Below are 21,664 nucleotides of genomic sequence, written 5' to 3' on the forward strand. Positions count from 1 at the left end.
TCCAGGGGCTGCCAACTGGAGGGACTTCCATTATTTCCCTTGAACTTGAGCATCCAGGCGAGGAGGAAGCAAAGCTCTGGGGATAAAGGGCTGAGCACAGCACGGAGGGGCTGCATCCTCCCACCACGACGAGGATACCTCTCTGCTCTCCCGCTCCCACGCAGACCTGGGGAAGGCAGCACGAGGCCACGGTAAGGTTTTGGTGGGGCTGGGTTTGATTTGGAAGGGTACAGGGAGAAGGGGAGGCATCGTTTGGTGCTCCCATGCAGGGATGAGCAGCTGCAATGGCCACTTGGAATGGAGTCATTGGGCCAACCCGTGGCAGGGCCAGGAGCTGTTGGTCCCTGGGATGGGAAGATGTGACCAACGGCAGCCGGCAGAGCAGGCTGGCATGGCACAGCCGCCGGTGCTGCAGGAACGGGTGCGGTGGTGCACAACTCTGAGCGACAGGACCTCCTGGGGGACCCTGCACTTGTCACAAATCCTGTCCCCTTGTCTGCTGCCACCTGCCCAGGCTTGAATGCAGCCGCAGCCAAGCTGCCCTGCCCACGCAAAGCCTCTCTGCCTTGTGCAGCATCAGTTTTGCCTCTGTGTTAATGTCGCTTACTGAATTCATTCCACTTCAAAACCACCCCAAAAAAATCCCCAACAGGTACCACAAATAGAAAAGGATGAGATTAGGGACAGACTTGCCTGTGGGACGGTGTAAAACCGCACCAAAGAGCGAGGCAGGGTCCTCGGGAGGTCGGCAGTCTATGACTGAGGGACCTTGAAACCCAGAGCTGCATCCCTGTGTCCCCCGTTGAGAAATGGGCTCAGCACGTCTTGCTGGAGCTCACCCAGAGGGAACAGCCACATCGAGGTCTCTAAAGCAGCTGATGGTACCTTCTTCAGCCCTTTGCACTGCCCCCAACACTGTGTAGGACCCAGAGGCAGACGGTGAAGGGTCGAGGTGGTGGAGCTCAGCAGGGGCCATGTGGCCATGCCCAGTGGCTTTGCGGCTGTGTGGGGAGGCAGCCCGGGGCACGCAGGGCTGTATCGATGTGTTACATTTAATTCTGCTGTTATTTAAGCACTATAAGGTCATTAGGGGCATTATATATGCTGCAGGTATGATATACCTGTAGGTATACGAGGAGAGGACCAGTGGAGCACAGGCTGGGCGCTGTCACCCACTGAGATGTCACCAGTGCCCGGGGTTTGGCTGCTGCGTGGAAGGGTCACCTGAGGCCAAATTTTTGGGGCAGAGCTCGGCACAAATAATGTCCAGGTTGCATGGAAGTTTCTTTCTGGAAAACTCACGGCTGCCTTTGCATTCCAAATCTGCGATTCAGAGGGATGCTCTGCAACACCTGAAAGCCAGGGCTGACTCTGAGTGCCAAACCCCACCAGGGTGCCGGGGAGGGTACTGCTCAGCACCCCCGAGCTCTGCACTCTCGCTGGGGCCAGGGGCTGGGGCTGGTGTCGGTGGTGGAGGCAGCTGGCAGCAGCTCCTTCCCAATCTTCATGCTGATGTCCTGAGACCTTGTAGTGGAGAAGAGCAGGAGCTGTTTGCAGGGAGAGGATGTGCTTTTCAATCAGTCGGCTGTATGTATGTCCGTGGTAGTGTCCTGCGGACACAATCAGCTCAATAAACACATAATCGGTTAGACCTGATGATCCAGGAGGTCTTTTCCAACCTGGTGATTCTATAATTTCTCATTTTGCAGCTTGCGAGGTGTAGCAGTACCTTGCCAGGGACCTTCTCTCTGAACTTTGTTTTGGCTTTATCCATTTAGAATTACTCGTAAGTGATCTTTGCTTTTTCCTGGTGAGATCTGGAATTGGAACTGTTGGCATTCAGCCCAGGGGTCCCTCACAGCTCCCCTCCACAACCTGCTGTTCACCTCCCACTGTGTCTGGGCCCTGTTATTCTGGTTGAGGCTTTGTATGCACAGTATTGAGCCACAGTCCTGGGTGAGATTTGGGTCCCTCACCCCAAGAAACATCTTGAGGGGCTGGAGCACATCCAGAGAAGGGAACGGAGCTGGAGAGGGGTCTGGAGAACAGGGGTTGTGGGAGCGGCTGAGGGCCCTGGGGCTGTTTAGCCTGGAGAAGAGGAGGCTGAGGGGAGACCTCATCACTCTCTGCAGCTCCTGGAAAGGAGGTTGGAGCGAGGTGGGTGCTGGGCTCTGCTCCCAAGTGACAGGGGATGGGATGAGAGGAAATGGCCTCAAGGGGAGGTTTAGATTGGCTACTAGGAAACATTTATTCACTGACAGAGTGGTTTACATTGGATATTGGGAAGCTTTTCTCTACCAAAAGAGTGGTGAAGCCCTGGCAGAGGCTGCCCAGGACAGTGGGGGAGTCTCCATCCCTGGAGGGGTTCAACAAACACGTAGATGTGACACCAGGGACACGGTTTACCAGGCATGGTGGGGTTGGGCTGATGATTGGACCGGATGAGCCTAAGAGGTCTTTTCCAAACTTAATGATTCTATGATTTGGGAAAAGCCATCCCAAACTGCTTGGTTTTGGCACAGGAGGTCGCTTGTGTTTGCAGTGAAGTTTGCTAGCTTTAAATTCAGACCAAAATAAGTACGTCTGCCTCTGAAAGTCACACAGACACACATAAGTGGGATACCTGCAAATCAGCAAGTTCCATAATTGGGTGTTCATCGCTTCACTTAATTAACATAAATGAATAATGTGGAATCTTTCCAGTTCTGCCAAAAGGTGGCAGCCTGTATCCTGGCTTCGGGATCTGCTCAGTTCATCAGTCCATGAGGAATGGCTGGAGATGTTGGCTTGGCAAATGCTTCTGTGTTCAGCTTGCTGTCCTCCAAAATGGGATCAGTTCAGTGTGGATCAGGAGGAATGACTAAAAGCCCTGGGGGTGTGGTGGTAAAGGAACAGGAGATTCGCTGGAGGAAACCCAGTGCGCCAGGAAGTGGTGGGAAGGTCTCACAGGGCTGGTTTCTCTCTGTTCCCATGTCTGGGGGAGGGAGAGCAGCGGTGAGATGGGTGCTGTGCTGCTGAGGCTCGAGCTGCACCGAGACACAGCACCCCAAACTGGAGACCTCTGAGGAACTGGCTGCACGGGCAAAGCCCACGGTGACAGGGAGAAGGCAGCGGCTCTGCTGGGGGTTTCTCCATGTCTGCAGACACAGACCATGCTGGAGTGGACATTTCCCTGTTCCTTCAGGTGCCTGGTTAATGATGCAATTATTAGTTCTTACAAGCTTGAAACATACCTAAACACTGTAGAGCAGCCCATTTTCTGATGCTTTCATATGTGGGTCCCTGCAGCCATCCAGGAGCTCTTGTCCATCTAGACTCAGCACCCTTCACCCCTCTCCAGCCCTCTGCAGCAGGTCACGTCCCCGAAGGTGATGTTGCCCATAGATCTGCCCACGAGCCCCCACGTAGTGACGACCACAAATTTCCAGCTGCTGAGTGTTGCAGCCTGATGTGGCCGTGATGCTGGTGGCAGCTCCTGGCATGAGACGGTCCCCAATCCTCCACAGATTCCCAAAGCACAGGGCAATGGATCTGTTAAGAGGAGAATGGCTGCTCTATGGAAACCAAAATCACCTCCTGACAGGTGGAAGATCTGAGAGGCAGTAAATATCTGTTACCTCCAGGCACCTTTGTGCTTTGGCCATCCCAGGACCATCCCTTCATCTCAGATGCCCTGGCGCGTTGGACTTCCAGGAGCAAAAGTTCATGTACGTAATTAGAATCAGAGATGAGCAGAAACAGGTCTGTCTGGGTCCATGTTTTCCAGTGTTGATGCCGGGCAGTTTGGATCTTAGAGCAGGACACGCAGTGATGGAAACCTCAGCAGTTGTTTGGTAGAGGGCTGTCTGTGCGCATGGTCAGGGACCTTCCAGCACGGTGGTTGTGCCTCCCCAGCATTGATGGGTTTTGGGCATGGGCCCTCTGCTAAACAGGCGTGGTGGAATGTGGAGGTGGTGGGACACTGGATTGAAGCTGCTAGAAGGACACATCCGTGTTGGCTGGACATCCTCAGATAGGAGGATGTTCCCCTGCACTGGGCTTTTGGATCACACCAGGCAAAAAAAATGCTAATGGCAAGTTCTTGCCAACAACATCTCCCTGGGGCTCGCAGACACCGTTCATCAGTTCTCTTGCCCTCCAGCTCCTTACCCTGGTGCCCCTAGGGATGCAGGCAGCAAGGGAGGGCAGACACAAACCATCCCTGGATCACTGCTTCTCCAGCTGCCAGTGAGGCAGGGACAAGCACTTCTCCCTGTTTGATCCTGCCCAAGGGACAGCTGCAAACCCAGCGCTGAGTTCTGTGCACACAGGATGGATGTGGACACCGCTTTCCAGTCTCAGGCACGGGCAAGTGCAGCACTTCCAGAAGACAACCCATCCTGGCAGCCTTGGGATGGGCTGGACCACATCCTGGAAACACCTTGGATCTCTGTAGGTGTTAGAGAGATTGGCCTCCACCCCCTGGACAGCTCATGTAAGAGTAGATGGCACCCTTCGCTCCCCTAGGATGAAGCCTCCAGCATCACTGGGTGGATCTATAGCTGCGCCTGGAACTTCTCTACTGGAAGCAGAAAAGAACTCCAGCCACTGCCGTATTTCTTTTGCTCCTTTACATCTTCTGCTGCTTTATTCCCCCAGTCAGATGCCTTTGCACAAGCTGACCTATGGCTGCTGGGTTCCAGCAGCAGGATCACACTTTGAGGTAGACACGGCCAAAATAATCTCAGGTGTTAGAACAGCCTTCACCCCGTCAAAGAGCTTTTTCCTGCCTGCTCGTTGCAGAGAAAGGGCTGCAGGAAACATCGCTGCAAGAGCAAAACCCTTGCGTTTTGGCTGTGTTCTTGGTTGCACAGCAAAGATGGGAGACCCGGGGACTGCTGTTTGCAAAGACTTGATTGAACTTCCCAGGGCGGTCAGAGACAAGAAGACACCAAAGGGCGAAAATTTCACTGTGAATGTTCACTGAGCTCCTTTATACAAGGAATCTTAATTAACCAAGCCACAGCCTCGAGGGTGAAGAGCAAGGGAAGCTGCTGCCACAGCCCTGCTGCTCCCTGTATGGAGAAGAGGGCTTTGCTGCGGGGTCACTATCACAGCCAGGGGAGTGTGGACCTCTGTGATCTCTGAAACTAGAGCTGGGCAGCTGAGGAGAAGTAGGAGTATCCACATTTCCCTTCTGGAGTGTAAGATTGTGGGTTCAGACTCAGCCACAACATCTCCCCCCAGCCCTATGAAGGCTTGTCCAACCCCTGTGTGAAGCCACTTGGGCAGGTAGGGATGGGCTGGCTCCTCGTCAACCAGAACCTCTGAAACGCTTACCCCACTCTGCAGGATGTGCTGTGAAGGGTGAGAGATCCAGCCAGAGGGGTCTGTGAGGGACTCAGCACTGAGAGATGCTCTGCCTGGTTGTGTCTCCTGCAGCCTGGCCATCACCCAAAAGCGGGGCTGCTTCTGGTAGGAGAAATAAATCTCAGCATCGATCTCCTGGCAGGAGGATGAAGAGAAGAGTCTGCAAAGGGTTCGTCCTAAGCACCTTAACCTTAACATCATGGACCTAACCATGGACAAAGCTTTCACAGAATCACAGGATGGTGTGGGTTGGAAGGGACCTTAAAGCCAGTTTCAACCCCCACTGGATCAGGGGCTCACAGCCCCATCCCACCTGGCCTGGAACCCCTCCAGGGATGGGGCAGCCACCACTGCTCTGGGCAACCCGGGCCAGGGCCTCCCCACCCTCACAGCAAAACATTTCTCCCTAAGATCTCATCTCCATCTCCCCTCTGTCAGCTGAAAACCATTTCCCCTCATCCTATCCCTGCCCTCCCTGATCCAGGGCCCCTTCCCAGCTTTCCTGCAGGCCCCATTTGTGCGCCCTCCCTGGAAGAGATTGGGTTTGACCAAAGAAAGTGAGCGTTACCTGTACTTATTGGTGAGGCTGCCCTGAAGCCCCCACGGTGCTCACGTCCCACTCAGGAGTGGGTTTGGGCAAAGGCAACGCTGCCAGCGGGCAGGGACCTCCTTACAGTGCCTCCTGCATGGGGGAGAGCGTATGTACCCCCAGCATCCTGTAGGCCAGGTAGAGGTGAGGAAAGGGTGCTGTGCCAGGACACAGGCCAGGACACTGTGTTTGCATCACTGCTATGGTCAGATGGCTCCTGGGGCTGAGGTGTTCCTGCCTGGACGCTGCCAGCTCCTGGAGATGGCTTTGGAGCTGGTGGAGAGGCCACAGCATGGTGCCATCTGCCACCAGAGGTGAAGCTGTGGGCACTCTTAGGTACAGAGACATTTTCCTCTCCACCTCTGCTCTACAAGCAATAGGACTCGGTGAGCAGATGCACCTAAAAGATGAACAGCAAACCCTCAGCGTGGTTTGGCAGCAGCCGAGGGGGAGGGAGCAGGTAGATGCTCTTCTCCGGGTGATGATTCACCAGTGCTGCCAAAAGTGTAGAACCTACTGAGCTCTGCAACAGGATGTGGTGTTGGCCGTGCTCAGCAAGCCCTGACAGACGCTCTTGATGGTGGTGAGGTGGGTTCGAAACCGAAACAAGCCCTTCATCGTTCTGCGTGCTACCCAACGACTTCCTTCACAACACAGAGAAGGAGAATGTGCAAGCAGTGACAGTGGTGGCACTTGGGTGCTCACCTGGTGGCCTGTGGATGGCATGGGGGCACCCTCAGGGCAACTGAGGCAATCACTCTGCCCAAGAAAGGCTCTGACACAAGTGGTGGTGGTAGGGAAGGCACCAAGTTTGTAGCACATGAGGTTTGGGCAAAGATGTTGCATTGTGACGGTCCTGGCTCTGTCCCTGCCAGGTCCGCAGCACTGGGGACTCTGGTCTTAACCAAAAGCTGACAAATGGACCCTTGGCTCAACCACAGTCAGCACCATGTTAGCTCAAGGTGGGTTCCCTCCCATGCTGCTCCTGATGTTTTTCCTCTTCTTCCACCAGGAACATGGATAAAGGCTGAGGAGCCTCAACTGATGCTGTGAGCTGGCCAGGAGGACACGGGGCGAACACAGCGCTCCTCGCCCAGGGATCACCCATGTCATGGGAGGCCTCTGATGGAAGGTGAGCAGTGGCTGGGCAGCTGGAGGTCCACCATCATGGTGGAGCTTCGAATTAAAAAACGGAACAAAGTGGAGCACCAAGGCATTAGGGTTGACAGTGGTTCCTAGTCCAAGGGCTTGGGGGCTGCTGTGCTGGCACAGGGGGGACAACTGTCTCTGAAGATAAACAATCTTGCTCAGACTTTTATGTCTGTGTGGGCTTGGTTTCCAGGAGGAAACATCATTTCATGATTGTGTTCTTTGCTTTCTTTGACTCCAATTTCAATAGCTGCTTGCTTGACCAAGCAGCTCCTAACAAAACAGCCTACCACAGCTTTGGGATGGCATAATCTCAAGGAGGACTTCAACAGGTTGCTCTGGAGGAGTCCAGTTTACTCCCTGCTGTCTTCAGAGGCAGATGGGGGTGTTCATTGCTGCCTTTCCCCACCACCCCTGTGCAATGTGCCCAGCGCTTGTCCTAGACCCAACTCTCCTGCTCTCCTCTCCTGCAGAGGCTTGGATCAACCGCTACCGCAAGCAGCTGGTGAGGTCCATCTCACCACAGTTCCTGGAGGAGATCATCTGCTACCTGTGGAGGCTGGACCTCCTCACAGCGGAGGTGCAGGAGGCGAGCTCCCTGCCCGAGCAGGTGAGGGCAGTGGTGGATGCGCTGGCTGGCAAGGGCAGCTACGCCTCCCAGTCCCTGCAGACCTTCATTGAGACCACCAACTCCCAGCTCTACCTTCACATCACTGTCTATGGTAGGCAGTCCACTGTGGACCACAATGAAGGGTGTCTTGGCTTTGGGCGCTTCCTGGAGCACCCCAAGATGTGCTGGGCAGGGTTGGGCACTCCAATGGGAGTGTCCATGCAAGTGACGGTGCCACCTCAGGGTCTCTGTTGAGGAAGGACACAGCCAGGGAGTGATAGGGGCCCTCTGCCGGGTCTGAGGGACCTTTCTCAGGGGTCCCTCAGATGACGGGGAAAGGGGTATAAACTGGAAAGGGGCAGATTTGGCCTGGACATAAGGAAGAATTTCTTCACCATGAGAGGGGTGAGGCCCTGGAACAGGTTGCCCAGGGAAGTTGAGGCTGCCCCATCCCTGGAGGGGTTCCAGGCCAGGTTGGATGGGGCTTTGGGCAGCCTGATCCAGTGGGAGGAGTCCCTGCCCATGGCAAGGGAGTTGGAACTGGATGATCTTTAATGTCCCTTCCAAGCCAAACCATTCCATGACTCTATGATTCCTCCAGGCTGCCCTCAGCACTCCTCTCTGAGCAGCCCAAAGAATCTTTAATGTCCTCAATGTCCAGGCCAGACCAGTCACTCCCAGCTACTGTGCTGGGAACATGGGGAGAGCAGGAGGAAGACAGCTGGGCATTCCTGAACCCATTGGTGGCTGCCCCAACTGCAGGCTCTCCTTGCAGCTCTCTTACCAGAAAAGGTTTCCTTAGATTCCCTCCTGGTTGGAAGGCTCCAGCCTTGGCTGGTGTCTGCCGTGAATCTCAGCACCATCCCCTGCTTGTCCAGCCTTTGCTGGAGAGTTTCAATACTCTGTACCAGGGGCTGTGGTACCTGCACCAGCCGAGCAGGAAAGGTCCAGTGATGGTCCCCAGGCTCATCCAAGGGTTCAGCTCATCAGGCAAGTTCATGGTGATGAGGCAGGGTTGACGTCAAGTCAAGAAGTCAATCCAGAGGTCAGGATCAGGTTCACTGAGGGCAAGCACGTTCAGACATGATCCAGTGGTCACTAGGCAAATGCGGAGCAATAAAGTCCAAGATCAAGGTCCAGATCAACAAGGTCCACAGCAGGCACTGGCACAATGGTGTTGTAGACAAGTGTTCCTACAACACAGCTTAGGCAGGGGCTGAAGGCCCAGGGCTGAACTTAAATGGGCTGCTGGAGAAGGTGGGTGAGGCTCAAGGCCATTTAAGCTTATAGGTGTCCTGTGGGCCCTGGCACAACCGTTCCTGCTGGATGTAAGGGCTCCATGAGGTTGCCTCTCTGTGTGAGCATGGCAGAAGTGAAGCAGCATCTCTCATTTACAGTTGTGCCAACCATCCTCCTCCTCATTTCACCCGTTTCATTTTTCTCTGTGCAGAACCCATAGTGCAGAAGCACCTGGAGAGCCTCCAAAGCTACTACGGGAATGGCTTGGAGACAGGACCCCTGCAGCGACTCATGAACCTGCTGCTGGTGGAAGGTTTGACCGATATCCAGCAGAAGGAGCACGACATCCTGCAGATTGAAGCCACCAAAGGCCTACAAAACGTATCCAAGAGCATCCCTCTGGAGAAGCTCTTCCTGCCTCTTTCCAAGGTCAGCATCCCACCTCGGATCTCTGTCACCATTGGAGTGGCTGGGATTGGCAAAAGCACACTGGTGAAGCTGTTTGTCTACACTTGGGCAAAGGGGGAGATCAACAGGGACATCATCTTTGTGCTGCCCCTCACTTTCCGGGAACTCAACACCTATGAGAAGCTCTCTGCTGAGCGGCTCATCTGCTTGGCGTTCCCTCACATCACCGAACCAAACTGCATCTCGGTGGGAGCTGCCAGGACCCTGCTGATCCTCGACGGCTTGGATGAGTTCAAGACGCCTTTGGATTTTTCCAACACAGTAATATGTACCGATCCCAAAAAGGAGATCCAAGTGGACAACCTGATCACCAATATCATACGCGGCAACCTGCTGCAGGAGGCCTCTGTCTGGGTGACGTCGCGGCCAACAGCAGCCAGCCAAATTCCCGGTGGGCTTATTGACCGGATGACGGAAATACGAGGGTTTGGAGCTACAGAGATGAAGGACTTCTTGGATCAGATGTTCCTTGACAATAGAGAACTATCTGGCCAAGTCCTGCACCACATCAGGGCTAACAAGTCGTTACACGTCCTGTGCACCGTTCCTGGCTTTTGCTGGATTTCTGGCTCCTCAATTGGTCATTACCTAAAAAATAGCACCGATCAACCCGAAGAAACAACTTCCATCCCCAAAACCCTATCAGAAATCTACTCCTACTATTTTAAAATGGCTCTGAGCAGCGACTGGCTGGAAAAGCCAAGAGAAACCCTCAGGATTGAGCAGGTTGTGAACAACAGCAAGAAGATCGTGGGCAGCCTGGGCAGATTGGCCTTCTACGGCCTGCTCAAAAAGAAATACGTGTTCTACGATCAGGACATGAAGGTGTATGGCATTGACCTTTCCTTGCTGCAGAGCAGCTTGTGCAGTCGCCTCCTGCTCAAAGAAGAGAAGCAGTCCTTCACAGCCTACTTCTTCTCCCACTTGACCATCCAGGAGTTTCTAGCTGCTATTTATTATTACACGGCTGCCAAGCGGGCAATATTCGACCTCTTCACAGAGAGTGGGATGTCCTGGCCCAAGTTGGGTTTCCTCAGCCACTTCAAGAATGCGGTTCAGAGGTCGCTGCAGGCAGAGGACAGGCAGATGGACATCTTTGTGCGTTTTCTCTCCGGGTTCCTCTCCCCACAGGTGAACAAGCTGCTCTCCGGGTGGCTGCTGGTGAAGGATGAGCACAACAGTTTCAGGAGCCAAGTGATCAGCTTCCTCCAGGGCTGCTTGAACACTGACTATGTCATCTCTTCGCGGACAGTCAACACCATGCACTGCCTGTATGAAATTCAGCACGTGGAGATTGCTAAGACTGTGGAAGATGCGATGAAGACTGAGAGCTTGGCCGGGATGCTCACCCCCGTGAACTGCTCTGCCCTGGCTTATCTCCTGCAGGTCTCTGATGCCTGCATGGAGGAGACGAACCTCTCCAGTTGCCTCACCTACAACACCTGTAAAAGCCTCCTCTCCCAGCTCCTCTTCTGCCACAACCTCAGGTGAGTCCTGGTCGGAGAAGCAAGCAGGGGTGCTGGGCTGTAACTCAAAATCCTGGGTGTCGATGGGGACATGGGCCCACCAACACAGCCCACCAGCAGAGAGGCGCCCTGGGGATGGCACTGGGTCAGCTCTGCTTCTGTGCTTGAGCTTTTCCACCTGTGATGGGCAGACGTCACAGGAGGGTAGTTCTTTCTCCACTTTATTCTCCAAACACTTGCTTGTGCTCTTTCCTGGTGTTTTCTCCAGACTGGACAATAACCAGTTTAAGGACAATGTGATGGAGCTGCTGGCCAGTGTGCTGAGCGCGAAGGACTGCCAGATCCAGAAGCTCAGGTAAGGACCTGCCCCAGAGCAGACAGGCTCTTCCTGGGGATGCAGAGTGGAGCTAGAGGCACCTCAAAACCAGGGTAAGGATCCTCCAGGAACATCTCTCCTGCTGGCTCCTAAGATGCCTAGTGACAAAGACAGCCCCACATGATCTCCTGCACCCAGGCTCAGGGACCTTTCCCGCTGTGTCCTGCTGGTGGCTGGGCAGGCTGTCTCGCCCAGTCTTCCTGGGACTGCTGCCTCCTCACTGTTCCTAAAAACTAGAAACTTCCCTTCCACTCCGTACTTACAATCCCCTGCCTGGTGTCCACCCCAGAAGAGCAGACCTCGAAGCAATCACCGCTTTGCACGGTGGTACCATGAACCAAATGCTTCCCATGGCTTTACTCTGCTCTCCTGTCCCAGCTGTGTCCTGGGATATGCCAGATGAAAAACCTTCTTTCTTCCCCAGAAAAACACCTGATTTTTCTTTTCTGGGCAGCCTGGCAGAAAACCAGATCAGCAACAAAGGAGCCAAAGCACTGGCCAAGTCACTACTGGTGAACAGGAGCTTGACGACACTGGAGTAAGTGCTTCCCCTTTACCAGCTCCTGCCACGTAGGTTTGCTCCACTGGGAACCGCTCCCATGGCCACAGTGGGGCAGGATCCACCTGGCCTGATGGAGCCAGGCAGGGTCTCCAGCCCCTGAAGCCACCACAGCTCAAAAGGTGAATGTAACTCTTGTGAGCTGCCGGGCTGATGTCCCACCCCAGCAGTAACTGAGATTGAGCCACACGGATTCATTCAGCTCAAACCGGGCACAGGCCACTCAGGCTTTTCTAACCTTGGCTTTTCTGCCCATTTCACCCCAGCCTGAGGAGCAACTCCATCGGCCCCACCGGAGTGAAAGCACTGGCTGATGGACTGAAAAAAAATCAAGTCCTGCTCTCCCTGAAGTAAGTCTCAACTTCTGCAGCAGCTCCAGGAGCAGATCCATAGGACAAGCCCCCTCCAGCTCCACTGAGGTTTTCCCCACCTCAAAGCCCAGCAGGTGGGGAGACCCTGGGCACACCCTGGTTTGGTCATGCCAGGCAGCAGGCAGCTGCAGAGACCCAGAAACCGGAGCAGCCTTGGGCCAGAGATCGTGGGACTCTCCTGCCTCTCAGCATCAGTGGGCCAGGCTGAGGTAGAAGGCTGAAGGTTGAGGTAGAAGGCTGAAGGTTGAGGTTGAAGGCTGAAGGTTGAGGTGGAAGGCTGAAGGCTGAGGTGGAAGGCTGAAGGCTGAGGTGGAAGGCTGAAGGTTGAGGTTGAAGGCTGAAGGTTGAGGTAGAAGGCTGAAGGCTGAGGTAGAAGGCTGAAGGTTGAGGTGGAAGGCTGAAGGCTGAGGTGGAAGGCTGAAGGCTGAGGTGGAAGGCTGAAGGCTGAGGTGGAAGGCTGAAGGTTGAGGTTGAAGGCTGAAGGTTGAGGTAGAAGGCTGAAGGCTGAGGTGGAAGGCTGAAGGCTGCGGTAGAAGTTGAAAGTTGAGGTTGAAGTTGAGGTCCAGGTCCATCCTTCATGCAGGAGCTCAAAGGGTGCTGGTGCACAGAAAGAGGCATCTTCTCTGGGAAAAGAGGGAAGGGGGAACCCTGCGCAGGGATGCTCAGGGGCCAAATGTCCTTCTCACACCAGACGCAGGGCAAGCAAACACTAGGGCAAGTGAGCACCACCCTGCATGGCCCCTCGCCCCACTGTGGTGGCTGCCATGCACAGCTTTGCTCCTCTCTCCCTGCAGCCTGCAGCACAACGTCATCAAGGAGGATGGTGCCACCTTCCTGGCTGAGGCCCTGTTGACCAACCACAGGCTGACCACCCTGCAGTGAGTGACCAGGACCTGCTGTCCCCCCTCCCAGCCACCCAGAGGTGCCACTGAGGGGGACGTGGCTCCAGATATTCATGGGTGCCTTCCTCACCTTTGCAGCCTGCAGAAAAACGCCATCGGAGCCCACGGTGCCAGGGAAATAGCAGAGGCGCTGAAGCAGAACTGCAGCCTGAAGGAGCTGATGTAAGAGCACCATGAGGTGGAGGGATGGTGATGCCACGAGGGCTGGCAGGAGCTCTGGGCCACGTAACACAGGCAGGACAGGTTCTGCCAGCTCTGCCCAAGGGGCTGGTGTGGGTGGAGGGGGCAAGGACCCCAGTGCTGCTTTTGGAGAAGCTCTCCATATCAATGGGGATGCAGGGAGCCACATAAAGAACCGAGAACTCAAGTCTTCCCTCCAGCAAAGGTGAGGGGCAGGTCTCCAGGCCCTGTGGATGCATTAAAAGTTATTTCAGCTCAAACCCGAGGACAGAGGTGTGTGCAGGCACGCCTGCACCAAGTTCATGCTTATTGCTGGAGCATGGAATCACTAGGTTGGGAAAGACCTTTGAGATCAAGCCCAACTGTACGTGACCACTAGTAAATCATATCCCTAAGCCCTTCATCTGCCAGTCTTTCAAACACCTCCAGGGATGGAGACTCCACCACCTCCCTGGGCAGCCTCTGCCAGTGCTTGAGAACCCTTTTGGTGAAGAAATTTTTCTAACATCCAATCTGAACCTGCCTTGGTGCAGCTTGAGGCCACTCCCTCTCGTCCCATCACCTACCACTTGGAAGAAGAGACCAGCACCCACCTCTCTACAACCTCTGTTCAGGTAGTTGTAGACAGTGATGAGGTCTCCCCTCAGCCTTCTCTTCTTCAGGCTAAATAACCCCAGGGCCCTCAGCCACTCCTCATAAGACTTGTTCTCCAGCCCTTTCACCAGCTTCGTTGCAAAAGAGCGAGCAGAAAGACCTTAGGGAAGATGAACCCTTTGCTGATGGATCTAAGCGGGGTGCAGTGCAGCTGCTGGTAAAACCTGCTCTTCTTCTTGTGTCTTAGACTCTCCAGCAACTCTGTAGGAGACAATGGCTCGGTTGCCTTGGCTGAAGCTCTGAAGGTGAACCACAGCCTGCAAAGCCTTGAGTAAGTCCCCCTCTCTGTGCCTGGTCACCTGCTCGCTCAGCAGAGCCCAGGGCAGCTTCCTCACTCCACCAGCATCTTCCATCCTCTCCAGGGTCCCTCCCCTGCTCCCAGAGCCTTTCATACCACCCCAGATCCTCCTGACATCTCTCCCGCTCCATGTGTCCTGGAGCAGCATGGGGCCATGTGTTCTTCATGCAGGCCAGAGCACCATACAGCACCTCCAGGCAACGCCGGCAGCAGCTGGGCTGGCCCTGCCTTCACCAGGGGAGCACTGGAGGAGTTAATCCTCAACCCAGATGATGATTTTTTTCCCCTGGTTTTGGAGGATACTGGCAGCTTTGGGCCATTCTCTCTCCCAAATGTGATGGAAGCTGGCTAATGAGGAAGGAGACAGCCGGGGACCTGGCAGAGTCAGGGTGGGATGGTGCACCCTTCATCCCCCTTGGGGGTGGCAGCCAGAGGGGACCGTTCCTCCTGGTTGCCTTGAACAGAGGGCTGATGGCTCCTGCGGACAGGCTGCTGTGCTCTGGGTCCCCCACTGGCTTCCCACTCTGTGACAAGGACCCAAAGACTGCAAGAACCACACCCCGAGCTGAGCCAGCAGCCCCGGTGACAGCTGGCCTGGGACGTGGCCACTCACAAGTGCTGGCAAACCCATCACCTGTGCCTGGTGTGGCTGGTGCTGCCGTGGTGAGCAGGAGATGCTGACCTGGTGCTCCCAAAGTTGGTCCTTTAGCCTCAGGTTCTCCCTGTCTCTCATAGCTGGGAGATGCTTGTTTCTCAGTGAAATGGGAAATGGGCACTTTTCACCCCAAACACAACCCTGCAGCCCACCTGTGAGGCCAAGACTGGCCCGGCCTCACGCCTTCCCCTGTTCGTCTCAGTCTCCAGAGCAATTCCATCAGCAGCGCCGGGGTCACCGCACTGACAGCAGCTCTCTGCTCCAACAAAGGACTCCTCAATCTCAAGTAAGTGACGGTCCCTCTGGCCACCCTGGCAAAAGCTGCTGCCATGACACGGGATGTGGGAACTTCTCCTTGTGCCTCGTTGTTTCCACAAGTGTTCTGGGATACTGAAAGCAGCCTCAGTCCCTCCTCTGGCTGTGAGCATTTTCTCTCCATCATTAGCTTTCTCCTCTTGGGACAGCGTTGGTCCAGCTGTGTCTGACAAAGAACAACAGCAGCAGGAATGGGAAAAAAATTCCAATGGCATCAGTGCTCACAGCTGGAGGGATGCACACAGAATGGAGATGCAGGGAATTGAGAAGCAGATGCTGATGGAGATGCAGGGAATGAAGCAGTAGATGCTGATGGAGATGCAGGAAATGGAAATGCAGATGCTGATGGGGACGCAGATGCTGATGGAGATGCAGGGAATGGAGATGCAGATACTGATGGAGATGCAGGGAATGGAGATGCAGATGCAGGGAATGAAGATGGTGGTGCTGGTGGAGGTGCAGGGAATGGAGATGCAGATGCTGATGGAGATGAAGTCAGACAGATTAACCCTTGCAACAGATGGTCTCAGCCCCAGAGCGAGGAGGGCTGTGTGGGAACCACTCCTCCCCAGCCCCATGTCTTTCCCAGCCTGCGGGAGAACTCCATCAGCAAAGAGGGGGGCCCTGCAATCGCCCACGCCCTGCGGACCAACAGCACCCTCAGAAAGCTCGAGTAAGTCCCATGGGCCACAGGAGGGCACCCACACTGCTGTGCAGTGTCACTGGAGTGGTCCCAAACTCTGCGTGTGTGACCTGTGTCCTCTGTTCCCTGCTTCTAGCTTAGCAGCAAACCTGCTGTACGACGAAGGCGGCAAGGCCATCGCTTTAGCCATGAAAGAGAACCGGGTGCTCACGTCCCTCCAGTGAGTTTCCCCTTGGACCTGGATGGTTGTGAAGGTCCTTGCATGGACGCGGGGCAGGGACACCGCTCCTGGGCCTCAGCCCCTCCGGGCTGTGAGAGGAGGTCACCCTTCCAAGGGAGGTGGGCTCCGCCATCCCAGAAGGACCCACTGGGTCTTGGACATGGGTCACCTCACAGCCTCCACCACACTGGATGGGAGTGCATTGATGCTGAGCCTGCAGGATGCGAAGCATCCTCGCATCCTCGCAGCCCTGGAATTCACCTCCCACTCCCTCCTGTCTGCAGCTTGCAGTGGAACTTCATCCAGGCAAAAGCTGCCACGGCCCTGGCACAAGCCCTCCAGTCCAACAGCAGCCTGGCCAGCCTCGAGTAAGTGGGGACCCGGGGGGACAGTGTCTTCCTACAGAGACCTGCCCAAGGTCTCTGCCCTCGCGCCACTCCAGCAGTGGCAGCTCCGCCTGCTGCCTCCTCCATGCGCTCCAGCCCATCCTGTGACCCCACTGCGTGTCCCCGGCTGGGGGGCTGTGAGTGCATGGTGGCCTGGGGCCGCACTCAAGCTGTTTGGGAAAGCCTGGCACACGGTTCCCCGTGCTCGCTGCTCGTTCCCTGGGGGCAGACACAGTACTCGCATGGCTTAGCTTGCAGGAGAATGCCATCGGAGACGAGGGAATGGCTGCCCTCTCTGCCACGCTGAAGGTCAACACAACCCTGGCAGATCTCCAGTGAGTATCCTATCCAGGCAGCAGGGAGAGGCCTAGATCACAGCCTGTCTAATTAGCTTCTCCAATTAGCACACTATGGCCACCTCATGACGCGTGCTGAAGGGTCCTTGCTCTCTTGCAGCCTGCAGGCAGCTTCAATTGGTGCGGCTGGTGCCCAAGCCCTGGCAGAAGCTTTGATGGTCAACAGGAGCCTGCAGATCCTGGAGTAAGTGTTTGGTGGGGCCACCAAGGGCCCATGGCTGCAGCACTGCTCCCACGGGGTGTCCAAGACCCAGGTCCTTAGCTCAGCACTGCTTCCTTCCTTGCACGGTCTCCCACCAGACCTGGCTTGCCTGTCCCTTAACTCACTGGTGTGGAGCCACCTCTCCCACCTCCTCCTCTCGCCCACTGTTTTGCGTTCAGTGCCCACTTATCAGTAAACTTCTGCTCGCTGGCTCCTTCATTATCAACGTCCAAGGTTTTCAAGGCGAACAACGCCAGGCTCTAACGAACGCTCCCAGCCCCCCTTGTCTGCTTTCGCACATCACCACAGACAGCAAGGGGCCACCCCAGGCTGTTCTTCCTCACCGCCCGCCTTCCTCCTCAGCTTGCGGGGAAATTCCATTGGCGTGGCAGGGGCCAAGGCCATGGCCAACGCGCTAAAGGTGAACTGCAGCCTCCGCTGGCTCAAGTAAGTACCACACTCCCTGGGGTGGGAATCAAGAAGAGCCTTTCCAGATCTTCCTGGAGGGAGCAGTGAGGGGATGGCCAGGCCAGGAGCTCTCAGTAGGACAAACCCGAGCTCGTGGCTTTTCCCAACGCCCACATACATGGCATGCATTCCCTGCTGGCGGCCACAGCCCTCTGGCTGGTACTTTCTGACCTTCACTCCTGGTGGCCACATCCACCTGGCTGGTGCTTTCTGACCTTCACTCCTGATGGCCACATCCACCTGGCTGGTGCTCTCTGACCTTCCCAACTCCCGCAGCCTTCAGGAAAACTCCCTGGGCATGGATGGAGCCATCTGCATCGCCACTGCTCTGAAGGGCAACCACTGCCTCACATATGTAAAGTAAGTGGCTGCTACGCTGGAGGGTAAGGCAGGGATGGGGAGACCACAGATCCATCAAGGGACCTTTCCCACCAGTGGCACTGCCCAATCCTGCTGCCCTACAGGGACCTCCCCAGTGGGGCAGGGGGCAAGGGTGCCCTGCGCTCCTCCCAGCATGACAGCCACCATCCCTGCACAGCTCCAGACCCCACAGCTCCGCCGTGGGGATGCCTCTGGGCTAAAAAAAAACCTCAAAAGCCAACTGTTTTCCAAAATATCACAGGGACTTACTCAGCCCCTCCAGCTCCCCAGGGCCTTCTCCAGCTTCTCACCTGGCTGCCTCTGGACACTCAGACCCAGAGTACTTGTCACTGGAGTCCCAGCAAGAGCTCCTGGATGGCGTGGGGAGGGTGCAGATGGTGCTGGATGTTGGTGCAAAGCTGGGGAGCATCTTGGTACCCACCAAGAATGCTGTTCTGCCTTGTGTCCAAGCCTGAACTCCTCTTTGCTGCCAGCCTGCAGGGGAACTGCATCGGCCAGTCAGGAGCCAAGATGATCTCTGACGCTATCCGGACAAACTCACCCAACTGCATTGTGGATGTGTGAGGGTCCCTGGCTGCAGCGAGGTGGCTCAGTGGGGCCCTTCGGCCAGTGTGACTCCACAGCTGCTCAGCCCTTCGCTCACCTGCCTCGGGGAGGAGAGCTGGGGCAAGGAGGGCTCCTGAGCTCCCTGGCACTGCCCAGGAGGACCAGGGGCCTCTGGATCAACAGTGCCAGAGGGTCAAGACTCACTAATGCCTGAAAGCCTGGTGGTGCATGAGCACATCCCTGTTCATCCAGGCACTGGGGGAGCTTCAAGGAATTGGTGAAAAGCAAAGGGAGGAGGGGGTAGATCTCACACACCAGACATTGTTTTTGTGGGTGACTTACCTGCCACCGCTGGCAGCAGTGACCTCCTCCTGTGATCTCCATGGTGCTGCTCGAGACCAAGCGTATCCTGACTGCCCAGAGCTGTGCTCTCCTTCCAGCCTGAGTCGCTGTGGGCAAACATGGCAGCACCTCAGCCGGAGCTCCAGGGCTCTGCTCCCAGCGCCAATTCTCCTTCCAGCTCTGGCAGGGATCCCAGGAGAACTGGGTGAAACATGGGCACAGTAGCCCCTTCCCTCCTGGCTACAGACAGCGCAGTCCTGCAGGCTCCCTTGATATCCCAGAGGGAGATGAGAGGTTTGCCATTTCCTTGCTTTGATGAAAGCAGATCTTTGGACCGGGGCACTTCAGAGCGGGGGCCGAGGCTGGGAGTGCAGCCTGTGTGTTTGCCATGCCCTTAAGAACAGGTTGGCCGGGTGCAACTGAGGTGTTTGTCAGTGCTGTTCTCTATTAAAGCCTCTCAAAAAGTCAGGCATCCCAAGGCATGGGAATGGAACCATCTAGAGACACCTTGGGAAATCAGGAGCCCTCAGGAGAACAGGAAGAGCGGGAGGATTTTGCAAGAGGAACACACTGCATGAGGACAGACCACCTCCATCACACACAGCTAGGTGCTACACCAGGACTGCCTTATCACTAAGTCCTGCCTCTCGAGTAAACGCTGGGTTTGTTGGGTCGCTTGCTGCAGTCATCCGTGACAAGCTGTGCCACCTTGGGATGCATGGTCCTGATGTCCCAGCTGCAGGCAGGGCCCTCCCCGAGCAGGTCACTTTTCAGGCAGGCAGCTGCTCAAAGCAGAGGGGCTGGGTGATGCCCTCACATGCATGGTGAGACCCAGTGACTCTCCAGAAGGTGCCAGGTTTGCAGGTGGACCATGAGCCAGACTACACAACCCCCAGAGCCCCCTCCAGCCACTGCCCCCTCTGCCCCAGTCAGAGCCCACCCTGAGCCACATCGCAGCTGCAGTCGGGGCAGCAAGAGACTGCTTCAGGGACCTCTGGAGAAATGCCGGGTTGAGCTGTGTGATAGGTACCTACTTGGAAATAAATCAGTTCCTTGCCGAGAAGATGCCTTGTGCTGCCTTCCTCTCTCGGTTGTGGACCATAACATGCGGCGTTCAGGGTGCATTGTGCTCCGCTACCCCGGCTGGAGAATCCACACCCTGTCGTGGTGTGACAGGAGGGCTCTTGGCTTTTCCGTGAGGTGTCAGGGCCTGGCGCACGCTCTCCACAGTGACGCTGCGTGATTCAAATCCTATCTCTTTCTCCACTATGTCCGGGCAGAGTGAGCATCCGGTCCAGCTCTGCCCACAGCCTGTGCCTAACACTGAGCTGAAATGTCACCTGGAACACCAACAGAGAGCAAAATCAACAACTCTGGGCCCCTTCTGTGCCCTGCAGCTCCAGGAAACAGGATGTTAACAACAGTTTGAACTATATTTACTTGATCTGTCTGCATATGCACATACCTTGCTATACACAAACACTTGTGAGCTGAAAAGAGTTTTCACTGGCACTGGGGGTGGCTGCTAACAGCGCCGCTGTTCAAGCCTGGTACAAGAAGCTGCGATTCAAAGCGTGGTTCTCCTAAAGCCCGGCCGCTGCGCTGCGAGACCTGGTGGCACTGCTGCCTGATGTGGCTCCGGCTCTCCACACTCAAGGTATTAAGTCAGCTTTACATCTCAGACTACTGTATAGGAAATAACATAGAAAACTGTAACTCTAACTGCAGCTCAGACCTGGAGATGGGCCCAGTCTCGTGGGAATTCTCTCTCAGGGGTCAGATATCTCAGCACACCGGGAGGAACAGAACGGAATCCCTGCATACCATGGAAAAAAAGTTTTAAGAACAGGTCCTAAACCCAAGACATTCTCATCCCCTCAGATGAGAGCACACGCGCTTTCCCACTTGCAGGACCACCCTAACAGCTTTGCAGCTTTAACAGCTTTTTTTCTACTAAGAACACCATCTCTGTGCCTGATGGCTTAGAAGCAAGATACAAAATGCCAATTAGCCTTATAGCGTGCAAAGAAGTGTCCTGTCAGCCAGCTCAGCACCAGTGTGCATTTCAGCACCCACATATGTCCCATCACCACACAAAAACTGCACTGTATTTACCTGCAAACTCCTGTCCCACCTTGATGTGCCAGTTCACACTCTAAGCTCCGCTGATTGGGAACTGCCTTGGGCGTGAAGGTTTCAGTCTTGGGCCAGAGACACAGAGAGATGAAAAAAGCTCTTGGTATATCAAGTCACTCACGTGTATTCCTTCCTTCAGCACAATAATGGAAGGGTTGGACCCCACTCAAGGCCTCAGACAGGGTGGAAAGCAAAGCACTTTGCCAATGTAAAGAAAAAGGGAGGGTGGGAAAACAGCCTGGGCTCTTGACTGCCCCATGAACACACACAAAATGATCCCTTCCAATCAACCATTGATTTCTGCTTCCTTGAAGACAAATTGTGATGCTAAAAGCAGAGCTAAAAGAAAAGAGGCAACACTCTGAAACTCCACCTTTGCCTTCACCTGACAACACCTGATGGCAGCAGGATAACTTCCTGAACAAAAGCCCAGCTTTAGGACCATTTTAGTGCCTAAATCTCAGTCTGCCCTAGAAGTACTGGTATAATTAATGGGCTAATTTCATGTGGATGTAGCTACAGGGCTGTCTCACAGGGCTGCTCTCAGAACGCTCAAGCACAGCCCACTGAAGTCTGAGAACAATCCCCACTGCCACAGCTGAAATACTCTGAGATGCTACACAGAAGGTGCTGTTTGAGGACCCCTTCATTTGTTTCCCACTCCTTTAGCACCTCTGCAAAGAGAGGCAAGCCCTCGATTAAGTAAAGGATATGCTTAGGATAGATACATTTTAGCCAAATTTGAATTTAATTTAAGCATGTTCCCAGAGCAGCTTTTCATCCAGTTTTATTAAGGAAAAAAAA

At 55.1% G+C, this 21,664-nt stretch overlaps 1 protein-coding gene across 1 annotated transcript; it reads left to right on the forward strand.

Moving 5' to 3' along the window:
- The first annotated feature begins 53 nt into the window (after nucleotides 1–53).
- NLRC3 (NLR family CARD domain containing 3) lies at nucleotides 54–20,032 on the forward strand. Its single transcript, XM_054081047.1, has 19 exons — nucleotides 54–191; nucleotides 6,951–7,070; nucleotides 7,561–7,809; nucleotides 9,148–10,891; nucleotides 11,139–11,225; nucleotides 11,701–11,784; nucleotides 12,072–12,155; nucleotides 12,971–13,054; nucleotides 13,157–13,240; nucleotides 14,100–14,183; nucleotides 15,068–15,151; nucleotides 15,770–15,853; nucleotides 15,960–16,043; nucleotides 16,328–16,411; nucleotides 16,681–16,764; nucleotides 16,886–16,969; nucleotides 17,351–17,434; nucleotides 17,732–17,815; nucleotides 18,310–20,032. The coding sequence occupies exons 2-19, from the start codon at nucleotides 7,064–7,066 to the stop codon at nucleotides 18,398–18,400; spliced, it is 3,270 nt and encodes a 1,089-aa protein (XP_053937022.1). The 5' UTR covers nucleotides 54–191; nucleotides 6,951–7,063; the 3' UTR covers nucleotides 18,401–20,032.
- The last annotated feature ends 1,632 nt before the right edge of the window (nucleotides 20,033–21,664 follow it).

This window comes from Cuculus canorus, chromosome 15, assembly GCF_017976375.1.
Source record: "Cuculus canorus isolate bCucCan1 chromosome 15, bCucCan1.pri, whole genome shotgun sequence".
Taxonomy (NCBI): Eukaryota; Metazoa; Chordata; class Aves; order Cuculiformes; family Cuculidae; genus Cuculus; species Cuculus canorus.